Here is a 27,513-nt window from a genome sequence, read left to right as displayed (position 1 = left end):
ACAATTTGTTATTGTTCTTTCTATTGTTATTGTTATGTAGATACATACACAAATAAAAAATGACATAGATAAAATGAATCTGTTTGTTTTTTTATGCCCCCGTCGTAGCGGAGGGGGCATTAAGTTTTACCCTTGTCCGTCTGTATGTCCATCCGTCCGTACGTCTCAAGGTTGATTTTCGTTCTCTAACTTTAGATTGCCTCAACCAAATGTTATGAAACTTTTACACAATTCTTTTTACCACAACATACAATACATATTTGAGTTTTGGTTGCGTCACTTTAACCGTTCTAGAGTTATGCCCCTTTCCAAATGAAAAAAATGCTGAATTTTACGTTTCCGTTCTCTACCTGTAACTAAAGTTTGTCTCTACCAAATGCTATGAAACTTATGCACAATGCGTATTACTACACAATACAGATCAAGTTTGAATTTTGGGGATGTCACTTTTATTATTATAGAGTTATGACTCTTTACAAATAGTAAAATTGCTGAATTTTTCGTTACCGTTCTCTTACTTTAGTTTGCATCAACCATTTAATGTTATGAAACTTATACACAAATTGTTTATTACCACCAAACTCAGATCAAGTACAAATTTGGGTAGTGTCACTATTACCTTTTTTCAGTTATGTCCCTTTATAACTTTTTATGATGTAAAAGGTTTGGGCGTCATCTGTGTCCCATGCACACATTCTCCATTTATTTTTTTAATTGATATTCATGAAATAAATAAATAAAAGAACAAGTGAAGTATACATCATTTAGACAGTTATTGCAATCAATCAATCATATGACAAAAAATAGGGTATCGAAAGTTTAAACTAAATTCAATTTCTTTTCTAATCTTTAAAAAAGAAATTGCATGAAGGCACATTTTATCAAATGGTAGGCAATTAAAAACATAGTTTATGAATTATGAATACATATAACAATAGCATACAATGGTACAAAATGGTTAACGTTATAATCTCCCGAATGGTACGAAATAGTATAGATCATAAAGTTCCATATTGGATGAAATGGTCATGGTACAATAGTTATGGTAAGAAATTACTATAATTTAATTACTTTACCACTTCAAACACCACTCTATGTACATAGTTTTTTCAATTCTATAATGTTAACCGACATTTGCTGATATTTTATCTGTGTTGCCGAAGGCCAAAAAAATGTATAGTAACCGCAATATTTCTATCCAAAAGACCTTGGGTAGGAATCTATAAAGAGGGTTGGTTAAATATTTGGTCTTCAGCTGGGAAGTGTTAGGTTGTAGCAAAAATCATTTTGACATCCACTGTGGAGAGACTTTTTTTTACCAATAGTTTGAAATTTAACAACACTATTTGCAGAAGGAAAATTTTCATCAAACGTTTCTTAACGAAAGAGAAAGATTTTGCTTTAGTTAAAGATATGAATTGACAATTTTTTTTACAATTTTATTGTTAACATATTTTCAGACTTTGATTTGGTATATTGAATTCCTTTCTTTTATTCCAATATTGGTTCTATTTATATTGAATGGTCATTGCTAGCAAATTTTGGTTTTTGTTTAGTTGCAGAGGCATTTTTTGTCAATGATCAGAATGATTACTTGGAAGTTGAACTGAGTCCGTAAGACTACAAGTTTTTTTTTTATATACAGTGTATGGATTAGTACATGTTGTTGTAATGTAGCAGTACATTATTTTGATACATGTTGTACAACTTATATTTAATACATATAGTCTCACATACTTGACAAAAAAAGCATAATACTCTGGAATACTACTTATCTTGATTGCACATGAATATGATTAAAATCAAATGGAATATATATATATTTATATTTAAGATCCATTTATTACATCGGTGATCCGTTTATTTGGCAATCGCCAATGGCAGTCAGCAGGGTTTAAGAACATTTGTTGTTCGACCTGTTAGTCAAATGCGTTTTGTTAAAATATACTTTTTCACTTTTTTGGTCTTTTGGAAACTGTTGTTTGTGCTGTATTTAGACCCCTCTAACAAGAAATATGTTTTGCATGCACACGTATAAAAATTGCGGTTTTTATCCAACGCAATCATAGGTTTGAACGTTGTTTTCAATTTAGACTTGTTTACATTTTTTCGTTTGGGCTTGTATTATATTTGCCTTCGGGTTTATATGATCCGTTCATCCTATTTTGACTCCTCAAAATTCAGGAGTCGATCCTAAATTGAGGTAAATTGTATGGCTTTCCAAATACCGTTTCGATTCCTAACATCACTGAAGAGACATTAATTGTCGAAATCCGGATATGGTGTATAAAAACCCTTGCACCTTTTGTTTGCGGTATAACATCTTTTCCGCAAGTTTATTGTTTTCTGTTTAGTATTAAATTTAAATTTAAGATCCATTTATTACATCGGTGATCCGTTTATTTGGCAATCGCTAATGGCAGTCAGCAGGGTTTAAGAACATTTGTTGTTCGACCTGTTAGTCAAATGCGTTTTGTTAAAATATACTTTTTCACTTTTTTGGTCTTTTGGAAAATGTTGTTTGTGCTGTATTTAGACCCCTCTACAAGAAATTTGTTTTGCATGCACACGTATAAAAATTGCGGTTTTTATCCAACGCAATCATAGGTTTGAACGTTGTTTTCAATTTAGACTTGTTTATATATATATATTTATATAGTTTTGAATCAAATATGTATATATGTATATAGATTGAAAAAGTCAATGAAATGATTTATAATTTGTCAAAGTTCATATTTAACAGGAAATTGATAAACATGTGTATATGACAAAAAATATCAAAACACACATAAGGGCGAAATGCTTTCTTCAACAATAGACAGGTGTATATACAAAATGACAGGCTCTAAGTAGTCTAGAGGCTGAAATTGTTTTGAATAAATTAAACAGAAACTGTCAAAGATTTTGTCATGAACACAAATTTATTCAAAAATATCAATAACATTAAGATATGAGAAAAAAAACAACCACTGACGAGGTTCGTGACTTGAATTAAGCACCCAAAGTAATTTAGTTTTTACCTTTGTATCTTTAAAGGTATGGACAACACCTATTTCTGTTGCTGCATGGAGTTAGGAATAGTTTTTAAGTAAGTGTAAAAGCACGATACCACAAGAAGTTTAAGAATGATTCAGTCCTTTGGTCAGGAAAGTACCAAAAGATATAGTGTAACATTTTACTTTTGATGTGAGTAAATGGATGTGACAGTCATTTGGGCACTCATTTGCATAAAACGTGTTATATTCTTTTCTATTAATTACAAGATTAACAGTTTAATAGAAATTTTATGTTACAAACTGGACGTAGAATACAGTTAAAATCTCAAATTATGTTTAAAACTCTTTTTGGAAAATGAAAAAAGTGTGGGCAGCTATCATACCAAAAGACATTTGTTGCTTATTTTGTTAACAACTTGTACTAGATTTGTTCGATCGATACTACCATAATTATGTTTGTTCAAAGATACTTTACCATATTTTCCAGCAACAACTTCCACTGACTTACACAGCAACCATTAACAATGATAGATGGACTGGGGAAGCCACCATACCCGGCAGTTATTTCCCTCAAAAGTATCTAAATTTAATGCTGATGCAATCCATGGATCGGGGACCAATAGAACATATGAATCACTGTATCCTGTACCAACAGGGAAATATACAGATCCTGACTTGTAAGTTTTAACTAGATTCTTTTGTCCATAATTGCTATTGTGCATTTGGTATAGCCAGTTATATTACTTATGTGTCAATGTTTAACCCAATGTAAATACACAATTAGGGTTATGTGTTGAGGATTTAAAACATATTTCAGTATGGAAAAATGATCTCATCGTATATACAAGGATTAAATTTTGTACCCCAGATGCATGTTTTGTTAAAAGAGACTCCTCAGGAATACTCGATGTAGAAAAAGGAAAATAAAAAAGGAAAACAAAAAGCCAAATAAAGTATGAAGCTGAAGAGCATTTAGTACACAAAATTCAGAAAGATTTTGCAAATACAGCTAGGTAATCTTTTCAAGGGGTAGAAAATCCTTAGTATTTCTAAAAAAAATCTATGTTTTGTAACATTTATTTATAATTGTGACCATGTTATATCGATGGTATCTAGTTCATGTCAACACGTAAATGTTGGGTACTGGTAAACATAAAAAATCAGTCTGTGTTATTACTATTAGCACATTGGATTTCTTTGAATATGAGTGTAAACCTTGTTACATGTATTCACAATATTAGTTAATATTACTGATCCGGTATCAAATAGTTCGTTTCTATGTATGTTGGCGTTTTTCTTGTTGCAGTTCAGTGCTTCTGTTGTTTCGTTGTTTTCGACTTATAATTGACGCATTCCCTTGATTGTAGTTTGTAACCAGGATTTGTTTTTGCTTAATCCATTTATGCCTATTGAACAGCATTATACCACTGTTGCCTTTATTTATCTTACAAAAGTGACAAAATACACAGATAATGCAGCAAACTTCCAAAAATAAGATCAAGCAACCGTATGTGACAAGATAAAAAATAACTGTGTTTAAAATGAAGTTAAGTTTGGCATGGGTCATTTTCCCTTGACTGGTAGGTATGCAATTTAAACTGAAGTAATCCAATTCAGTAGACACACAAAGGTGTGACAGAATTGTATCAAATTTATAGTGAGATTTCTGAGAAATGCTGACAAAATCTGTTTTCCTTTCCAATATAATAACATTTATTTACAGTATATTAAAACATATTTAAAGATTTTTAAATGGTATGTTCTAGACATTCATACACATTGTAAGCTATCATAATTGTTAGAAAATTGCTATTTGTTTTTAGCCACAAAATGGATTATTTTCCACCAATCAACTTTAAAGGACTGCTCCCTGTTAACTGGACCCCACAGTATACCTCAGATGAATGGCAGTTCTACCCAAATGTAAGTCAAAAGGTTCAGTTTGCATACAAGCTAATAACCTATAGAAATTATGTACTTCGTTGAATATTTATATTTGTTGTTCAACTTTAGCAACAAAAACCACCAAATTTGATATTCCACAAAAAATAATTGGTCCACAGTGTGTCATTCTAGCAAATAAGAATACAGATATTTTCCCCTTTAAAATTCAAATGTTGTGCATTGCATATTGAAAAACAAAAAGATTCATGTAAGCCCTCTCGTTATCTAAAAACAAAAATTAAAATAATTACACCAAGATTTCATTATTTGCAATTGGATATCCTGCATTTTATATCCTACTTTTCCATTACATAAGGTTAAATAACTGTAAGACACCCTTCTTGACTATTGAATTTATTCGCATTAACCAGAGTATCATGATGTATCTACATTCTTTGGTCAAAAGTATTTCACCTTTTGCAAATTTTTCTTTTTTTTTTCATATCAATTTTTTTTTTTAAAGTTCTACTGAAGATGTTTTTTGTCCAAATTGAATGATTTTTTTTCACAAAGTGTAAAAAAGTCTTGATTTTCTTACAATTTTAATAAAAACATATTTTTATTAATGTATTTAAGAAAATTGCTGTTTAAAGACAAATATGAATTTCTGCACACAAAAAAATCATACGGCTACATATGAAAATATATATTCAATATTTGTATACAAATACAGATTTCTTATGCAAATATTTCAAAATACCAATAAAAACTGTATATATTTATGAGTTTAAGATATATAATTTCAGTAAAATCAGATATTAATTTTTTTTTCAAATGGGGTCTTATATAAATAATAGGTGAATTTCCGATAAGAGAAACACTTTTGACCTAAGACTGTAATACACAAGGTTGTTGGAAATGAACACCATTCATCATTAATTTCAGTTGTTTTTGACAAAAAATTTACAAACTGTCTAAAGTGTCAGGACAGCTGTCTTTAGAATTGTGCATGAACTTGATAATTCAATATGCCTCATTCTAAAATATTAAGTGAGGCAGAATATTGTCTCATATGGCTTCATTTTTTTAATAATTTATATTGCTGAATAAATTATCTATGAAATTATTATTCCAGTTGACATATGGTATCGCTACTAACTGGTATGGTAAGCCAATAGACCATAACCCAGTCATAATAGGATTAGACAAAGACGGACACAACAATGTGATTATGACTGTTGATGCTCCTTTCTTTAATGATCCAGCCAACCCTGGTGATACCCCTGGTAAACCGTTTTCTAGACTTTGGGATTATGAAGGTATGACCTGTTCTCAATCAATGCAAAAAATGATTTATTATCCAAATTTACAAAGTTTATCAGCATATGCTTGTTTTTTTTACCTGGTTGCCAAAGGCAAAAGAAGGTGTAATAACCGCTCGACTCATTCTGCCCATTACTGTCTGTCCATACGGAAGACCTTGGGTAGGAATTGGTCAATTTATTTTTGCTTGTATGAAAGGAACATGGTTAAATATTTTGTAAACAGCTTGATGGTGTTGAGTTGCATCAAGTTAGCATTTTTTGTATCCACTGTGTAGCCACTTTCAGTTTGTGGATAGTTTGAATTTTTACAACACTCATTGTACAAGGAAAATTTTCATCAAAATATTTATATTAAATGATTTGGCTGGTTTTTTTGTTGTTGAATTTATGCTTAGTATGTTTTGTTTTATTAAAACTGATATATAAAAAGAATTATAATTTATCGGTAATAACACCTATTTTACAAGGGAGACAATGTTAGAACACCTTTGTTAGTGACTTTTGTCAAATATATCAAGGCTGAATTAGTAGAATTGATAAAAAATTTCCTTTCTTTTAATCCAATGTTACTTCAATTTAAGTCAATTGTTCATTGCTTGCATATTTGTTTTTTTTGTTTAGTTGTAGAGGCATCTTTTCTTAATGACCAGAATGATTACTTGGAAGTTGGAGTCCGTAAGTTTGCAAATTGATTTTGACTTTATATAAATTGCTTGGTTAAGTATTGGTAATACCAGCTGTATGTAGGGATTGAAATTTTTAGTAAATTTTTATACATTGTCCATCTTTTTGCAAAAATATCTCTCCGACTCAAAACAATTCCATACATTTTGCCATATTGGAACGTATCACATTACGTTTCATTATATGTAAAAAATAAAAAATAAAATCGCCAAAAAACTGAACTCCGAGGAAAATTCAGAAAGGGAAGTCCCTAATCAAATGGCAAAATCAAAAGCTCAAACACATCAAACGAACGGATAACAACTTTCATATTCCTGACTTATGTAGAAAATGGTGGATTGAATCTGGTTTTATAGCTAGCGAAACCTCTCACTTGTATGCCAGTCGCATCAAATACCAATATAATATGAAGTCATATAATCAGGAATTCTCATTATTGTAATGTCAAACTAAAAGTCAGTGTTTGATTGATATTACAATTATGTGAACATCATGGGTCTATATGAATGAAAATGTTTAGAATCAAATGTGATTGATAGTTATATTGTTTATAGATATATTTGAAGACCAGTAGATGAAATAATCTAAATCTTCACAGTTTACAATTCACATTTTACAAGAAATTATAACCTTTTCATGTGACAAAAAAATCCAAAACACACATGGAGGGCAATATAGGTTCTCAGTTATTAGACAGATTCCTAGACAATATGATAACTTCGGACTTGGAACAGATACCTGAAGTAATTAATGAGATGTGTATATTTGTTTGCAGTCTATTTTTTTTACATCTGTATCTTTTAAAGGCATGGACAGCATCTTATTCTGTTGATGCACGGAGCTAGGCATAATTTTAAAGTAAGTTTAAAAGCACAATACCAATGGAAAACTTCTGTTTAAGAATTATTCAGTCCTCAGTTCTTGATAGTACCAAAAGATATAATGTAACATGTAACTTTTGTCAATTACTTAATTGTTGTAAAGTTTACATGATTTATTATATCACCAATAAAACTTGATGCCAAGAAATAGTCAATAGTGCTAAAAGTGGTATAACAACACAAAAAATCAATCAATCAACTGATTAACAACATTTCACTGTAAAAACTTATGAAACATTCACTTGATAACAGTGACAGGATAGTCAACCTCATGAGGGTGGTCACTTAGTGGTAGAAGCAGAAGTAGAAGTATTGAGCTGATTACTATTTTGATTATTAGTTACAGATTGATCTGAATGTTGCTTAGCTGACTGTACTTATGACTTTTAAAGACCTTGTGATCATTTGATTTTGTCATATTATAGGGTGATGATTTGATGACCGTTATGGAATAACCGTTTCACAGATGATATCGGATATGTTCCGTATGTCGTAACTACAATACCTTTCCCTTTTCACGAATGTGACCTACCGGATTTGTAATAACATAAGCAACACGACGGGTGCCACGTGTGGAGCAGGATCTGCTTACCCTTCCGGAGCACATGAGATCACCCCCAGTTTTTGGTGGGGTTCATGTTGCCTAGTCTTTAGTTTTCTATGTTGTGTCATCTGTACTATTATTTGTCTGTGTGTCTTTTTATTTTTGGCCATGGCGTTGTCAGTTTGTTTTCGATCTATGAGTTTGACTGTCCCTCTGGTATCTTTTGTCCCTCTTTTGATGTGGTACCAACTTATCAAGATATAGTCATACCAATATAAACCTTGCATTCAGAAAACTGACAGAACCTGATCTATAATTGATAATTTAAAAGTATAAATCCAAATTAAGCTTTAAACTGACAGAAAATAAAAAAAAAGTGTGGACAGCTATTGATAGAAATGTTTTGCGTTTTTTCTTTCAGAATAATTTGCACTAAATTTGTTAAATGTATACTACTTAAATGTACATGTTCAAATACACTTTACCATATTTTCCAGCAACAACTTCCACTGACTTACACAGCTACCATTAAAAATGATAGATTGACTGGGAAAGCTACCATACCAGGCAATTATTTCACTCCAAAGGTGACTCACTTTAATACCTATGCAATCCATGGATCAGGGACCAATAGAACATACGCATCATTGTATCCTGTTCACGGAGGATTACTATTAACAGATCCAGACTTGTAAGTCTTAATGGTATAATTTTCTCTTACTTTTATGCATTAAGTTTTGGCAGTTGTAGGTGGGTAACTTTTGAAACTTTTTATTTTAACTAGTTTTTGGAACATCTATGTCATCTGTAGATAGCAATCCAAAATCATACTAATTGGTTGTCCGCCTGACAGAGGCAGAACTACCGATTAGGTAACATCTATCACACATAATCATGTTCTAGGCAGAGTATATAGATTTAGGTTTTTTTTCATCAGGAATTAGGATCTAAAACTTATTTCAGTATGAATATAACAAATGCGGGATATACTTCAATGAACTCAGTAGTATTATTCAAATTTGTCTGACTGATATTTATACACAATGTTAATCAACATTTGCAAATTTACGTACCTAACAAACATTTGACAAAAAACAAATTTAAAATGTTACAATTTTTTAAGAAATAAAAATAAGCAACTGGATATGATAAGACAAAAGATATATTAAAAAAATGATTGTCAAACAGGGAAGTTTGGCCAATGTTATCGAAGCAAGGTCATTTTTCCTTGATGGGTAGGTATGAATTTGAAAATTTAAGTGATCATCATTCAGGTAACATACCAATGTGCTGCCCTATGAAAGAAAAATACATCAAATTGTTTTAACTCGTTCACATGTTGTTATCAAGCTAAAGTATGACTAAAATTGTCAAAGTTAAATAACCTCTACAAAACTGTGTGTCTAATGGAAATAGTGATATTGTTTGATCATCTACACATGATTACACACAATCATAGATACTATGGAAGTTGTTATCCTAGGCAAAGATTACCGTGCATATAAGTATGAAATCATTTGGAAAAGTGGGCTTGGATGTAGTGTTTTAAAAAAAAGAATTTTAAAAAGACTTCTCAAAGGAGAGAGGAAGATTATATTTGTCATTTGCGTATGCAAGGGGATTATAAAATAATGCAGTATTGTAACTTGATATTTCGACATTTTGCTTTTGATGTGTTTCTTCTTTAGCACTGAAAATATACTGCTGAACTTTCCTTCTGTTATAATAGCCATAACATTTACTAAATTTTATCATCGGTACAAGGACATCTTTCGTAAATATAACTCAACATGTAGACATCTTATACGTTCAGGTATTTCACATCCAATCTTTTATGGTAATATTCTTTACAAAGCAAAAAAATGTCAGTATTCACCTCAAAAGCTGACAAAACCTTTAAACAGACTTATTAAGAAGGGATATAGTTACGATACTGTTGTCAGGGCATTAAAGATTGCATATTTTGGCTTTAATATTGATTCACTTATAGGGTTTTTGCATCGGAATTAAACATATTTATTCTAAAACCAGTTGTTGGCATGACACGGGTCATGTTTTTCTCATATAGTTTATGATGGTATAATACTAAAGCCCTAACGGGAGGGATTGTGCTTGATATTCATATGATGAAGACATAATCTTTCAATCAGTTTAATTGAGGTCTGGAGCTGGCATGTCAGTAACTGCTAGTAGTCCTTTGTTAATTTATGTATTATTGTCATTTTGTTTAGATTATGTTGTTACCTATTCTGACATCGGACTCAGACTTCTCTTAAACTGAGTTTTACTATGCGTATTGTTGTGCGTTTGTGTTTTTCTACATTCGCTAGAAGTATAGGGGGAGGGTTGAGATCTCAAAAAACATGTTTAACCCCGCCGCATTTTTGCGCTTGTCCCAAGTCAGGAACATCTGGCCTTTGTTAGTCTTGTATGATTTTTAATTTTAGTTTCTTGTGTATAATTCGGAGTTAAGTATGACGTCCATTATCACTGAACTAGTAACATGCTTGTTTAGGGGCCAGCTGAAGGACTCCTCCGGGTGCGGGAGTTTCTCGCTGCATTGAAGACCCATTGGTGGCCTTCGGCTGTTGTCTGCTCTATGGTCGGGTTGTTGTCTCTTTGACACATTCCCCATTTTCATTCTCAATTTTATTGTACATGTCAATGACCTCGTTTTCAGGTTAAGCGAATGATTTTTAATCACCTGAATTGCACATTAATTATCAAATGGATAACTATGTTCGGGATATGGATCCTTGCTAGGTCTACTTGTCTTTCTGCCTGAACGAACTTCAGTTCTTGGATAAGTCCATATTTCAAATATTACAAGCAATATGTCAACTATATTCGTGTATGTGATGATTGTTAGAAGTACATGTCTATCTGACAGGATTCGTCTGACCTTTGCCTCTGTTGATGGCTTTGATTGCCCCATAGTTTTCTCCTACCTCTTTTTATCACCGTTTTCGAGTAAAAAGACACACATACATAGTCTTTTTCATGTGGGACTTCGTTGAAACAATGTGCACTCAAATATCCGAATCCACCATATAACTGATTAAAAAAGATAGACATAACTGGAAATCATTTAATTTAAATGATCCAGAGGATGATCCTACACATATATACAGATTCTACCATTTTGGCAGAAATCAAAGGTTGTATTGGATCCAACTTCAGCCTGAACCACCTGAAGATTAGATAATTATATTAGAATAACCAAAAGAAGAAACTATGCAAATATAAATAAAGTAAATTAAAAGTCATTTCACTTCTTTGCAAAGAGTTCAAAATGTCCGCTTGGCATACATGAGTTGTTCTTAACTTGATGTGACCTTTATTTATCTATTTATGTATGAGATCGAAACATCGGTAAACTACAGTTGTCTTAATAATGGCGGCATTGTATCAAATGATCTTCTGAGTTTTTATAGATCAACTCTATTTGTTGTGTAGAATCATTGCATATGACTCGTGTCATGTAGACAGTGTTCACTGAACCTTAACAACATAAAATTGAGAATGGAAACGGGAAATGTGTCAAAGACAAAACACCCCGACCAAAGAGCAGATAACTACCGAAGGTCACCAATGGATCTTCAATGCATCGAGAAATTCCCACACCAGGAGGCGTGCTTCAGCTGGCACCGAAAAAAAATGTATACTTGTTTAATGATAATGGACTCATACTAAACTCCGAAATATATAAAAGAATCTAAAATTAAAAATCATACAAGACTAACAAAGGCCAGAGTCTCCTGACTTGGGACAGGCGCAAAAATGCGGCGGGGTTAAACATGTTTTTGAGATCTCAGCCCTCCGCTATATCTCTAGCCAATGTAGAAAAACAAATAAAACAATACGCACAGTAAAACTCAGTTTAAAAGACGTCCGAGTCCGATGTCTGAATAGGTAACAAAAGAAACTAAACAAAATGACAATGATACATAAATTAACAAAGGACTACTAGCAGTTACTGACATGCCAGCTCCAGACCTCAATTAAACTGATTGAAAGATGATGTCTTCATCATATGAATATCAAGCACAATCCCTCCCGTTAGGGGTTTAGTATTATACCATCATAAAATATATGAGAAGAACATAACCCGTATGATGCCAACAACTGGTTTTAGAATAAATGTGTTTATTTCTGATGCAAAAACCCTATAAGTGAATCAATATTAAAGCCAAAATATGCAATCTTTAATGACCTGACAACAGTATCGTAGCTATACTCCTTCTTAATAAGTCTGTTTAAAGGTTTTTTTAGATTTTGAGGTGAATGCAGACATTTTTGTGCTTTGTAAAGAATATTACCATAAAAAATTGAATTTGAAATACCTGAACGTACAAGATGTCTGCATGTTGATTTATATTCACGAATGATATCCTTGTACCGAAGATAAATTTAGTAAATGTTTTGACTAGTTTGTGATATCGAAAACCCTGGTGTAATAATTTTTCAGTAATACATGCATTTCTCTCGCTGAAATCTAATACGTTGTTACATACACGAGCGAATCGTACAAGTTGAGATATATAAACACCATAAGATGGTGACAAGGGAACCTCAGCACCTAAAAAAGGATAATTAACGATAGGAAATGAAAAATCATCTCTTTCATCATATATTTTGGTATAAAGTTTCCCGTTAATAATATAGATATCAAGATCGAGGAAAGGGCAGTGTTCCTTGGTAGTAATAGCTTTATTTAAAGTGAGTTCAAAAAGATAAATTTCTATAGTATACATACTGAAGTCGTCATTATTGAGAGCCAATATATCATCCAAATATCTAAAAGTATTGTTTAATATAACATGGGTTTAATCACAGTTTTCATGATTATGCCAGTTTCTCCAAAGCCAATATCTAAACTGTATTTGGTGTATAGGAGGTTTGTTTGTTGAATATGTCTTTTTGACATGGGATCATATGACATTGTCCTCGTTTTCAAAGATTATTGATCATCCTAAAATGTTTGTTTTGAAAAACAAAGTATATGTCCTAAATCTCTCTTGAATAATAGTTCACATACATGATCTATTACGCAAAATAATTTACATTTGTATTATATATAAATATCTTGTATGAATAACTGAATATTTTGTTATTTGATCAGTGTTGATTATAACTATCTTGATCGATGACGTAAGTAACAGATTTTCATAAGCATTAATTACCTTTTCGATCAAAACCTTGTGTTACAGCATTCATATATAGCATCCATGTAGATAACTGAATAAATGGAACTTGAAAATACATTAACTTAAATATCTTATATTTACACCTAACATAGATTCTCCTTCTTCTAGATGAATATATTAACTAACTCTTAAGTTTTAATAGCAAAAACAATTTCAGCTCGAAACAAAGATGCCAAGTGGGAAATAAAAAGTCAAAAGAAAAAAATAATAAAGCAAACAACACCATCCCCCAAAATAATATGACAGTCGACAAACACATCACAAGCAAGTGAAGGCGAATAAAACCCCTTAAAAATCATAGATTGAACTCATTGGCTTCTGAACTGTCATTAATTTCTGTTCCAATAGTGTTTCTTAGCGTGTTACTCCTTTCAAATCTGTTTTAATATAAATTATAACAAAAGAGGATGAAATATGAAGTATCAGTATAACTTGAGCTCATGAACAAAGTTAGTTACATATGAATGAAATGATCAAAGAACAGAGGCACAGTTAGTTCCCATTGGAATTCCGATGGTTTGTTGAAAAACACGTCATCACAACGAAACAAAAGTGTTGTTAATGAATAATTCAGGCATTCTCATGGAATATATTTTTTTTTCTTTTTTTATACAAAGAAAGATTTATAAAGTCATTCCACTTCTTTCGTTATACATTAATGGAATGTGAAACTGAATCAAAGGGAGAAAACCTCAAACAAAACCGTGTGACGAACACAGAAACAAAACGACAAAAAATAAACAAAACATGATAAAATCTATAAAAAAAAAGATATGAGCGAGCAAAACAATACCAACCAACTCTGCTAATTGTGTAGGGAATGTACAGTTGCATTTAATTGGAATAAAATTCTAATATACATAGTACGACAACTGTTACATATGATCATTTGCATGAAATCACAATGATATATCTTTTTTGCATATTGTTTTTAATTGAACAGTCTGGATTTCACTGATTGATGACTTTATTCACTGTTTATTATAAAAGTACTGCATTCATTGTAATTACATCATTATATTTCAGCGATACATAGATTGTTTATAACAAAAAATTGAACGACTTTAGCTTAATGGAAACTAAGTATATCACAACTTTTATTTTGGTATTATCATTACTGACACAGAATATAGATGCTAAAAGATCATGCAGAAGGCGGAAGCCAACAAAAAATGCCGTAAGTACTAAAGAAAAAATAAATGAAAACAATATCTTAATGAAATTTGTAATCCATGTTTTCTAACAGATTTAAGGAATCATAATATGTATTTCATTTACTAAAAGAGAGACGTAAGCTAGCAGAGGGACAGTCGAAATCATAGTTCGCTAGCAAACTGACAATGCCTGGTAAAAAAAAACAACCGGAAGACGAATAATAGCCAACAAAACACACCATAAAAAAATTAAGACTGAGCAACACGAAACCCACAAATACGTGGGTTCAGGTCATCCGGAAAGTAAGCAGATCTTTTGACATATTCGATACTCGTCGTATCTCTCATGTAAGTACAAACCAGGTGACAAGTCTACTTTGGTAGGTCGCATATGGGTCAATATCCCTAATGGACCTTGAGATGAGGAACACAGATTTATGACTCTCATTAAAAAATTAGTCCGCCATACAATCGTGGAAGCTGTGATTTTAAAAATTGACATAAATGAACTAGGACTGGTGTTTTATAGAGCTGATGTGATGTGAAAAAAAGTATAAAAAAATAAACCTGAACAAATAATTACAAAGGACATATTTTTTAATGATTTTTATGGTCAGAATTTAGGGATTATTTCCTGAGGAGAGTGACATTTTTCACTATCGTTCGGGGTTGGGCACTTGACGGGAAAACGAATCACACTTGCCACCCCGAAAATCGCACCACACATGTGCAAGTGTCTCAGCTTCAAAATGAGCCATCATACATATCCAAGTTTACGATATGGCCTGAGCAACAGAAGAAAACGTTAACATTACCGCCTATGGAGAATCTATTACGCATATTGCCCCATTTGGGAGAAAAACGTCGGGATTGTGGTCACGACAATTGGAACATGTTCGTCGTCGTCTGCGAAATAGATATTTCATAAAGGTAAACCAATTCGTAATTTGGCTTTTCAAATAAAGTGTTTTTTCGATTTTGTGTAAGACTTTTCTGAATGTAGGACTTTTCAATAATGTACATGAAATTAACTAATCATTAAAGACCAAACGATTCAAAACACCCTGTAAAATTCCAATTAATGAAATATTCATATGCAGTCAATCTTACTTTGAAAATGCTAAACATAGAATGACAAATTGACGGAACCGCCAGCTTCTTTACTTCAGGCGCAATTTTTGTTGTGTGTCATCATTTGTTATTGTTGACTTGGAAATAGTATTGAAAAAAATGAAAATTGAATATAAGCACTCAGTTGTTAAATGCCTAACTATCTTTAAAAAAAAATATCAATATTGTATAATACATTTATTCCAGATTTCGACGAAAATGAACATACAACAAAATAACTGAAAAACCGAGTATACGAAAAGAAAAGAAAAACAACGAAAAACCATATACGAATTTACAAAACATTGAAGAAGAACTAACACGTACAAAATATTGGGAGAAATCAAGTGCTTTGGAAGGGTCAGTAGCTCTTGTGAAACTATAGAAACCAGTAGTGTTCCTCCTATTTTTAAATTTCAGAACAAAACACTTATTCTGATAAGAAACACGACAGACATTTAGTTCAGATATTTGAACTCATTGCAACTATATATTAAAATGCAAATCAAATTATCATTTTAGTTGAAGTTCAAAATCAATACAACCTGGAATAGTCGGCCTGTTGACCACGACCCAGTCATAATCTCATTAGATCGAGACAGATGCAAAAATGTGATAATAAATGTTGATGCACCTTTCTTCAATGATCCAGCCAATCCTGGTGGTACCCCTGGTCAACCATTTCCTAGACTATGGGATTATGAAGGTGAGACACATATTATTTACAAATTAATGCATTTATGTAATTTGGGTATCCAAAACAGTGAAGAAAGGTCCATTTTCTATTCGCTGGTTACAATTCCAAAAGAACATAGAAAACATACCTATGATTATCAAAGAGTTCTTCCTTTGTAATTGTCGTCAGGGTATAAGCTGAGGTTCCAAGTGAATTGTATATACTTAATTCATTAACAAAACAGTTAATGTAATGTGATTTACACACAAAAACGATGCTGTTTTGGGTTTTATCTGCGGCAACAACAACGTTATTATATGTCATGGAGGTAGGACAAGTATTTTTGCAACATTTGGGTCTCTAAAGATTGATGTTGCATGTGTATTTTTTAGATCAAGTCAGATTTTGTTTTCTGATTTGTATCGGCCACCTTACAGACTTAATCCATTCTGAAAGATATATTCGTCTTCTTTTCTCGCGTTAAACCATTGCCTTGCATAATCCCCGACTTAGACCATTTGTATTTGGAAGTCGTGTTTACAATTGACAGATTTTAGCTTAAAAATATTTCGAGCCCTTGGATAACCCATGTTATTGACAATGTTATATGATAATGAAGACCAGAAAAGATATTTACTATAAAAGAATTATAAAAGGGGAAAAAAGGAACAATCCGAGAAATGAATTAAAAGAAAACACCGCAATGGACTTTTATCAAGGAATGTTTCTAACTCAGGTATAACACAGATCCCATATCCGTGTTTGACTTTATTTTTTGTCCCTATTTGTTTCAACTGTCCTGCAGCGTCAATATGATATATTAGATTTTATGTTCAAATTTTTTGGTCATGATCATCACCGACCAATCATTTGTGTCGAGAAAACAGGTGGAAGATACCAGGATGACATTCAAAACCTAAAAAAATTAGATAATGACTAAAAGACAAACAAGACCACAAATACAAAGAAAATGTTCTGCCCTACTAGTTTCATCCGTTATATATGTTGCTCGTGTAAAGTAAAATTTCGATGATAAGTCTCAAGCGGGGATGTAAAAATTCCGGAAACGAAATCGAGATTATGGTATGGACATTTGGAATATATCCATGTTCATTTGTGTCACAGCTATTCCAATAACCTCACGATGGTGGGGCAAACGACTTTTATTTGAATTCCTCGAACTTTTCAACTTTGAACCCTTGGTCCTATAGATGTCATGTGTGCAACAACCCAATATAAAAAAGGTAAGAACTCTAAATCTGATTCAGTAATATTGCATGCGTTGATGTTATACTTATAATAGACAGTTTATGTAGTGAAGAAGAAGTGTGTATAACGATTGGTCTAATATGATTTTCCTCTTTCCGTTTAGTTGCAGAGGTGTTTTTTCTTAATGATGCCAATGATTATTTGGAAGTTGAACTGAGTCCGTAAGTTGATTGTTTTTCTTGTCATCATTTAAATAGAGTAAATCATCAGAAATGGAACCAATTTAAGTTTTTTTTTAGGTTTTACAATTGAGATTTATTAAACAAATATAATTCTTATATGATTTGCATATCTATAAATACTTGAAACGGATTGGTTAATTAGATTTTTTTACCTTGATTTACACTTTGATAAACCATGTTTCCGAAACTACTTACGTACCATCTATTCGATACACACGCATGTGCAGGGAGCCCGGGATTTTCAGCAAATTGAGTTTGAAAAACAGAAACATAACAATTTTTTCTATTCTAATGCATATAACCAAAAAAAAAAAAATAATGCATTAAAGCTTTGAAAATGCATAAAATTAAAATTTATAAAAAAATTCCACGAAATTTCATGAATGATTTAGCGCATTTACGTCATGGCAAACACGATGTAATACGAATGAAAACTTTTAAGCGAAAGATTATTTCGTTACATGTAAGCTTCAAATTCGGATAATTTTAAAATGCAGTTTTTGAGGTAAGTGCTATTTCATTTTAGGTAGCAATAAACAGTTAGGAAAAAATATTAAAATTTATCCTCATAAATTTTACCATCCCCTTTTCATTGCCTTCTTGCAATGTTAAGCTAACTGTTTGTGTCATATATGTGCATATGCATGTAATCAGAATCTTCCATAGATTTCATATCCAGTATATGAAATGGTAAAATATAATTTCTTTTTGGTGTATCCATGGCAACAATCTGCATTTTTTTGTTATAAAATATAGAAAAAAGGGGGGAAAGGATGTCACATATTTCCCCAAAATTTGGCCAAAAGTAGAATTTCAATCACTTCAAGTAATACCTTTTCTAAAATTGTTTACATATATCTTTCAATAAATCCAATGAAAATCATATGTCTTTCGTCTCATTTTTTGTAAAATTGCGTCAAAACTTCGTGTAGAAAAAAAGTGTTTGTTAACATTACATTAATTTCTGGACCGATGACCGGTCTAGCTATGAAAATACGGAGAGTCAAACAGAAAATAGCCCATAAAACATGTAAAAAATAATCTTGATGTCCTTATAAACCACCTTTTAAGGCTAAATTAGTACTCAGCTGTCTAAAAATTAATTTTATTACACAATAACTTTCATATTTGAAAAATCCACCGTGGCCAAAATGCGAAACCATACTCCTAACTGTGTATTGCTACCTTAGATTCTGTTGCATTTATCGAACATTTACGGATTTTACAAATTCAATATGGCGGCAAACTCCTTAGTTTCGACATGGTCATTTGATGGTAGTAGCCATCAAACAAAAAATCTTAACTAAAAATCGCGAATGTTTGGCTGAAGAATCATAAGGATTAAACACATTTTTTCTAGAGATTATTGATGTGTAATCCAGGGTTCTTACTCACAAACTTAACATGAAAGTCCTTCGGTACAAGGGGCCTCGGTGGCCGAGTGGTCTAAGTAGTTACTACTGTAATCACTAGCCAGTCAACACTGAGGTTGTGAGTTCGAACCCCGCTCGTGCGGGCGCACTCGACTCCAATCTTAATTGACTAGGATTGTCAGTTTTCCTATCGAAGGTCGGTGGTTTTCTCCGGGCACTCCGGCTTCTTCCACCAATAAAAACTGGCCGCCACGAAATAGCCCGAAAGCGGTGCTTAAAAGTGGCGTTAAAACACAAAAAATCAAATCAAATCAAATCAATCCAGTACATTGTTCAATTGTTTTAAATTATGAAAACATCTTCAAATTACAGAAAATAAAAAACAAAAAATTCTAAGGTTGTCTTTGAAATCATGATAGCCTCGGTTTTTTGTATTCTTTGTTGAATCGGGTTTCAATAACACTTGCTGCGTCCCACTAAGCCTATGTTATGTAAAAATACGAACAAAGGCTTGTCACCTCAAAATAATGTTTCGAAGCTAAGATATAGTTTTCTTTCTTGCAATAACCTTATTGGCTAAGATTTAAATCGGTATGCCAGTCTAAGATTTGTCTTCAGCTAGCTCAACCCATGAAATATTGATATATAATCACCCTTATCCGACGCTGGATGTAAAGCACATTTATAAAGTAAAAGAATTAGAAATGAATAATTAAGTGAGAGGTTTAGCTAGCGATAAAACCAGGTTTAATCCACTATTTCTACATAATAAAATGCATGTATCAAGTCAGGAATATGACAGTTGATATCCATTCGTTTGGGGTGTTTTAGCTTTTGATTTTGATTACGGACTTTCCGTTTTGAATTTTCCTCGGAGTTCGGTATTTTTGTTATTTTACTTTTTCTCAAATCTTTTACCAAGCACTTGTGTTTGTTTTTTAACATGTTTTTGTCTTTATTGTTATTTATATCTTTACAAGACATGGCCAACACTTGGTTCTTTTGCTACATGGAGTAAGGAATAGTTTTAAAGTAAGTATATAGATAAATAAGAAGAAGATATACATATAATACATGGCTTAATATGAGAAAAAAATTGTAATTGGAAATAATTAGTCATTGGTCGAATTTATATTCATGTTATTTATCTGGAAAGTTTTCTATAACATATTGTTTTGTTTATTTGAGTGTATAGCAAAACTTGTTCAAGGAACATATATCTATACTAGTCATGAGACTCAGATATGACGTTAGAATAAGAATACACATATTCATTTTTTTCTTATCTTTTTTTTGTATATTTCATGCTATTTCATAATTGTCATTTAAATCAGTTCGTCTCGGTACTTCATCATCATCTTCTAAAAAATATCTTTGATTTCTTAATTTACTTTATATGACTGTAAGGACGATTTTGGTTGTATCAGTGGGAGCAGAATAGATTATCAATCTACATAAACTAATAACTTATTGTTTAGTTTGTACTTTGAATAAGCAATATAGTTATATGTGAATGCCACCGGAAATTCACAGTATGATCTATTGTCTGGATTTCTAAATTTCAATTTCTGAATTTAATCATAAAAATGCGGCGTCCATGAATGATTTTTTGTGATGTTTAATTTAACACGTCATATAATTGTTTGACAAGCTCAGTATGCAAATACATGATGTTTTCATATTTGAAAAGTACATAGTTACTAATATATTATTATTTTTTCAGCAACAACTACCATTATCTTATACAGCTACCATAAACAAAAATAAGTGGACTGGGCGGGTTACGATACCTGGCACTTATTTCCCACCAAAAGTCACTAAATTTAATGCTTATGCAATCCATGGATCCGGGAATCGTAGAAAGTATGAATCACTGTATCCTGTTCTAACAGGGACATATAAATATCCTGACTTGTAAGTATTTGTCTGTAAAAATCCCCTCGTGTATTAGAAGTGTTAACTTCGTATTACAATTATGATATACAGATTTTTTAACCTGTTGAAAAAAGGGAAGTTTTGAGTATAATGCCGCGCACATCCTATATACCTTATAATGTCTTTCGGAAATACATTTTTTATGAGTAATATTTTTGATTTGTTTAATATTAAGGATGTACTTAGGTGAGGTTTTGGAATAAGTGTCAAATGTTCGGACTCCTTGGTGTTTTTCCATACTATACAAGGTAGAATATTTTGCCCCATAACACCTATTTATCTTTTAACATAAGAGTTAATAGCCCATAAAAGGTCATTTGTCAAAATTTAAGCAGATTTTTAATTTTCTTTCTTTTGATTTGAGACCCAAATAATACCAATGCAAATATAAGGTAAAAGTCCGAGTCAGCCTTTTCCCGCCATATTTTATAAATCAAATATCTAGAAAAGGAGCTCCATGACCTATTAAATTTTTTAGCTTATTTTGATACTTAGTTTATACTCTTCCAGTTTAAAGTATCAATTTTGAATTCTTGATTTATTTAATTTTACCTTAGATCACCTAAGTACATCCTTAAGGTGTTTTTTTTATGCATGTGTGTCTTTGTAAGGTATTATTTATGATGTAATATTTTTGATTTGTTTAATGTTAAGGTGTTTTTTATGCATGTGTGTCTTTGTAAGGTATTATTTATGATGTAATATTTTTGATTTGTTTAATATTAAGGTGTTTTTTTATGCATGTGTGTCTTTGTAAGGTATTATTTATGATGTAATATTTTTGATTTGTTTAATATTAAGGTGTTTTTTTATGCATGTGTGTCTTTGTAAGGTATTATTTATGATGTAATATTTTTGATTTGTTTAATATTAAGGTGTTTTTTTATGCATGTGTGTCTTTGTAAGGTATTATTTATGATGTAATATTTTTGATTTGTTTAATATTAAGGTGTTTTTTTATGCATGTGTGTCTTTGTAAGGTATTATTTATGATGTAATATTTTTGATTTGTTTAATATTAAGGTGTTTTTTTATGCATGTGTGTCTTTGTAAGGTATTATTTATGATGTAATATTTTTGATTTGTTTAATATTAAGGTGTTTTTTTTATGCATGTGTGTCTTTGTAAGGTATTATTTATGATGTAATATTTTTGATTTGTTTAATATTAAGGTGTTTTTTTATGCATGTGTGTCTTTGTAAGGTATTATTTATGATGTAATATTTTTGATTTGTTTAATATTAAGGTGTTTTTTTATGCATGTGTGTCTTTGTAAGGTATTATTTATGATGTAATATTTTTGATTTGTTTAATATTAAGGTGTTTTTTTATGCATGTGTGTTTTTGTAAGGTATTATTTATGATGTAATATTTTTGATTTGTTTAATATTAAGGTGTTTTTTAATACATGTGTGTCTTTGTAAGGTATTATTTATGATGTAATATTTTTGATTTGTTTAATATTAAGGTGTTTTATAATGCATGTGTGTCTTTGTAAGGTATTATTTATGATGTAATATTTTTGATTTGTTTAATGTTAAGGTGTTTTTTATGCATGTGTGTCTTTGTAAGGTATTATTTATGATGTAATATTTTTGATTTGTTTAATATTAAGGTGTTTTTTTATGCATGTGTGTCTTTGTAAGGTATTATTTATGATGTAATATTTTTGATTTGTTTAATATTAAGGTGTTTTTTTATGCATGTGTGTCTTTGTAAGGTATTATTTATGATGTAATATTTTTGATTTGTTTAATATTAAGGTGTTTTTTTATGCATGTGTGTCTTTGTAAGGTATTATTTATGATGTAATATTTTTGATTTGTTTAATATTAAGGTGTTTTTTTATCCATGTGTGTTTTTGTAAGGTATTATTTATGATGTAATATTTTTGATTTGTTTAATATTAAGGTGTTTTTTAATACATGTGTGTCTTTGTAAGGTATTATTTATGATGTAATATTTTTGATTTGTTTAATATTAAGGTGTTTTATAATGCATGTGTGTCTTTGTAAGGTATTATTTATGATGTAATATTTTTGATTTGTTTAATGTTAAGGTGTATTTTTATGCATGTGTGTCTTTGTAAGGTATTATTTATGATGTAATATTTTTGATTTGTTTAATATTAAGGTGTTTTTTTATGCATGTGTGTCTTTGTAAGGTATTATTTATGATGTAATATTTTTGATTTGTTTAATATTAAGGTGTTTTTTATGCCTGTGTGTCTTTGTAAGGTATTATTTATGATGTAATATTTTTGATTTGTTTAATATTAAGGTGTTTTTTTATGCATGTGTGTCTTTGTAAGGTATTATTTATGATGTAATATTTTTGATTTGTTTAATATTAAGGTGTTTTTTTATGCATGTGTGTCTTTGTAAGGTATTATTTATGATGTAATATTTTTGATTTGTTTAATATTAAGGTGTTTTTTTATGCATGTGTGTCTTTGTAAGGTATTATTTATGATGTAATATTTTTGATTTGTTTAATATTAAGGTGTTTTTTATGCCTGTGTGTCTTTGTAAGGTATTATTTATGATGTAATATTTTTGATTTGTTTAATATTAAGGTGTTTTTTTATGCATGTGTGTCTTTGTAAGGTATTATTTATGATGTAATATTTTTGATTTGTTTAATGTTAAGGTGTTTTTTATGCATGTGTGTCTTTGTAAGGTATTATTTATGATGTAATATTTTTGATTTGTTTAATATTAAGGTGTTTTTTTATGCATGTGTGTCTTTGTAAGGTATTATTTATGATGTAATATTTTTGATTTGTTTAATATTAAGGTGTTTTTTATGCATGTGTGTCTTTGAAAGGTATTATTTATGATGTAATATTTTTGATTTGTTTAATATTAAGGTGTTTTTTTATGCATGTGTGTCTTTGTTAGGTATTATTTATGATGTAATATTTTTGATTTGTTTAATATTAAGCCCGTAATTTAAGGTGTATTTTTATGCATGTGTGTGTTTGTAAGGTATTATTTATGATGTAATATTCCTAATTAATGTTTTCCATTTGGAGCATCTTTAAAGCGTTTTACACTTCAGTAAGTTCAGAAATACAATTCAATCGATTTCGGAATTAAATGTGTATCCCTAACTAAGCAGAAGGTAATACTTAACTTACAGCAACATAACTTATGTATTGTGCTTTCCCTTGTGAGATCGAAAGTTTTTGGCATTTTGATAACCAAAAGATTAACAAAACTGTGAAAGAGGGGCGAAAGATACCAGATGGACATGTGAGTGATAACAAGGGATCGTCATGCACGTACTAGGAGAGAGAAAAGGAGAAAAGCTAACCAGTATTTCAAATGATAAACAAACAATTTGACTTAACCTAGACACTATATAGCTTAGTACTTATATTACTAAAATAATGTACTAGTATCCTATAAGGAGTAAAAAATTATTTCTGCTATCGCGATACAAAAATTATATTATATTGCATCGATGTCTTTCCCCACAACATGAAACCAACACTGATAACATTTCCTGCTCAAATTGGACATTTTCATCTTGTTTTATTTAAGACACCAATGACGTTTTTTTCTTCATCCTAGAACTGATCATTTTTGTGGCCGTGGGAATGGTAAATAATTCTTACTCCAACTGTAATTGTGTGCGTGTGTGTTACCGGGGTAGGAAGGAAAGTCAAATGAACTTGATTACAAAATTACATTGAAGAGTTATGCGTTTTAAGTTTACCTTGTCTCAAATAATACTGATAAAAATGAGTAAATTTTAATATTTGTATTACTTTTTTTTAGTCACAATTTGAATTATTTTCAATCGATCAACTTTAAAAGACTGCTACCTGTTAACTGGAGTCATCGATATGCCTCAGAAAAATGGAAGACATACTACCCAATTCGTAAATACACAGGAAAATAGAATAGACACCTGTTTGTTATGTGCATTTATAAGATGTTTGTCATTGTATAATTTAGATTTCGGTACTGCTCTTTATTAAAAATAGAACTATATTAAATGTCAAAACCTCCTAATTGCACAAGCGTTGCCATCACATGTAAGTCGACTGACCACCTCATCACTGTTGGCCTGAACATTGGCAACATTGTCTACAAAATGTGTTAATCAAATAGTTAAAATACCGTGACTATATATCCATCAATGGAAACATGACTTTAGTATCCAATTGGTAGCTTCCGTATCTCTGTTGAAATATTCTAAATGCTTTAGATCGAAGATTAAGGCACATCATGGACTAAAATACGAGAAAATAGTAGTTTAATAATCATGGATACATTGAGAAGATACAAATCACGGTGACAAAAGAGAGATTCAATGAACTCCTAAAGATATGAGACCGAACGCTCAGACATAAAAAAAAAGACGAAGGTACTCAATCCGAATGGTTTAGTCTGTAAGGCTGTATATGTAAATCTGAATCGGAAATTTGAAAGGATCTATGGACGTGACTCATACTATTTCTATCTTCTAACACCCAAACATGACAATATGCATTACAAATATATTGTTTTCCCTGCTGACAAAGCCCCAAATCACATTTTTATTGTTTGTAAATCACAAATAACTCATCTTAGATACCAAAATTGAAATTTTGTATTTGCGCCAGATGAGCATTTTGTCTACAAAAGACTGATCAGTGACGCTCGAATAAAAAAAAAGTTAAAAAGGCCAAATAAAGTACGAAGTTGAAGTGCATTCAGGACCAAAAAATTCTTAAAAGTTTTGCCAAATACAGCTAAGGTAATCAATTCCTGAGGTAGAAAGGCCTTAGTATTTCAAATTTCAAAATTTTGTAAACCGTTAATTTATAATTATGACATACCAATGATAAGTTATGTAGTACGTGCTGATTACTGGCCATGGGCTGGTAATACCCTCGGGGAATAAAACTCCACCAGCTGTGGCATCGACCCAGTGGTTGTAAATAAACTCATCATAGATACCAGGACTGAAATTGAGTATTTGCACCAGACCAAATTAGATAAAGGGTTAAATTCACTCGGACACTCTCTTCTTTGTTTCTTAGGAATGCCAACCAAAGGTGAAGCACTTCATTTTTTTTCACTGCACTAGATATCATTACTGTCCTAACATAGTACAAATGCCACACGAACTCTTGTTCAATTAGATTTCATAAAAAATATGACCACCATAGATATAAATATTTTGTTTAAGAACGTGATAAATCAAATTTGGAAAAAAAACCACAGACTGTGCTTAATTTTTTTAATGAAACTGACATCATAAAGATGCTTAATCTTTTTATGGAAACATATTTGTTATTTGTGTTTTTTGATAGGCAATCGACATTCATACTGAAATCAACTGCCCTCCCTTGTTTGGCTTGTTCATTTATGCATTTAAAACAAAAATAATTAAAGATATATGTACGAGTCTTCCGTTCCGCTAGAAAGATGATGTCTATCTTAAACTGAATAGTTCAAAGTTTCCCATTAAAAAAACGTCTTCATAGATGCTTTCCCTATAATTTGTGACACCAGACGCGCGATTCAACGACACCAGACTCATCATTGGCGCTGGAAGCAAACAGTAGCAAGGATAATTCAATTACGAAGTTGAATAGCATTGTTAACCAATTATTACGAACCGTAATTCCAAATATGGGTTAGGCCATAAATGATAATGGTGGCAAAACCAAAGTTTTTTAAATTTTAAAATATATAAACAGAAAATTAACAGTGAATGACTGTTTCATTGATATTTATTGTCAACAAAGAAGTGCTGACAACGAAACGTCCACCATCAGTGACATCGACCAAGGGGTTGTATAAACGATACCAGGTTAATAATTTCTTACACCAAAAGACATAAGACACATTAATGGCTCTCGAATCAAAATAGTTGGAAGGCCAGATTAATTACAAAGTTGAAAAGCAATGTAAACCAGAAATTCAACTTGAAATAGAGCTTATGATATTAATACCACATATACCAAAAACCATCCTCATATGATTAAAATAAATTATTATGATTGATTGTACATTATTGTAAAACAGCTACCATACTTTACATTCCCATGACTTTTGTCCATCTACATTCATTAGTACTTTCCCTAGAGTTTTAACATGCCTTTTTAAAGTGTAGTTGGGCTTTTCTAATGTCATATTTTATCTCTGTATATCGTGATTAATGGTAATGACTTCATAAGTCGAAATGTGTTTCCCCTCAAAAAAAGATTCAAACAAAACATTACTGAAACTAACATCATAAGTAGCTTCAATATTTGTAACGTCTAGATACCGTGTTTAAAAATAAACAATCGGCAG

The 27,513-nt window shown here is 31.1% G+C and overlaps 1 protein-coding gene across 1 annotated transcript; it reads left to right on the top strand.

Annotated features, from left to right (window-relative positions):
* The first annotated feature begins 14,552 nt into the window (after positions 1-14,552).
* On the top strand, positions 14,553-25,189 carry LOC127714784 (UPF0462 protein C4orf33-like). Its single transcript, XM_052220823.1, has 6 exons — positions 14,553-14,698; positions 16,308-16,491; positions 17,834-17,891; positions 20,266-20,317; positions 21,009-21,199; positions 25,003-25,189. Exons 1-6 carry the CDS (start codon positions 14,594-14,596, stop codon positions 25,124-25,126), a joined length of 714 nt encoding a protein of 237 aa, XP_052076783.1. The 5' UTR covers positions 14,553-14,593; the 3' UTR covers positions 25,127-25,189.
* The last annotated feature ends 2,324 nt before the right edge of the window (positions 25,190-27,513 follow it).

The sequence above is a fragment of the Mytilus californianus genome, unplaced genomic scaffold, assembly GCF_021869535.1.
Source record: "Mytilus californianus isolate M0D057914Y unplaced genomic scaffold, xbMytCali1.0.p SCAF_9, whole genome shotgun sequence".
Lineage (NCBI taxonomy): Eukaryota > Metazoa > Mollusca > Bivalvia > Mytilida > Mytilidae > Mytilus > Mytilus californianus.
The sequence above is the reverse complement of the archived record's forward strand: the minus strand, read 5'-3'. Positions and strand labels throughout refer to the sequence as shown.

Bases quoted from the DNA above. Each gene is read 5' to 3' on its own strand.
- LOC127714784 (XM_052220823.1), top strand. From the start codon at position 14,594: ATGGAAACTAAGTATATCACAACTTTTATTTTGGTATTATCATTACTG. The intron at 16,492-17,833 runs GTGAGACACATA...CTTTCCGTTTAG, and splicing joins TAGACTATGGGATTATGAAG to TTGCAGAGGTGTTTTTTCTT. The intron at 21,200-25,002 runs GTAAGTATTTGT...ACTTTTTTTTAG, and splicing joins ACATATAAATATCCTGACTT to TCACAATTTGAATTATTTTC.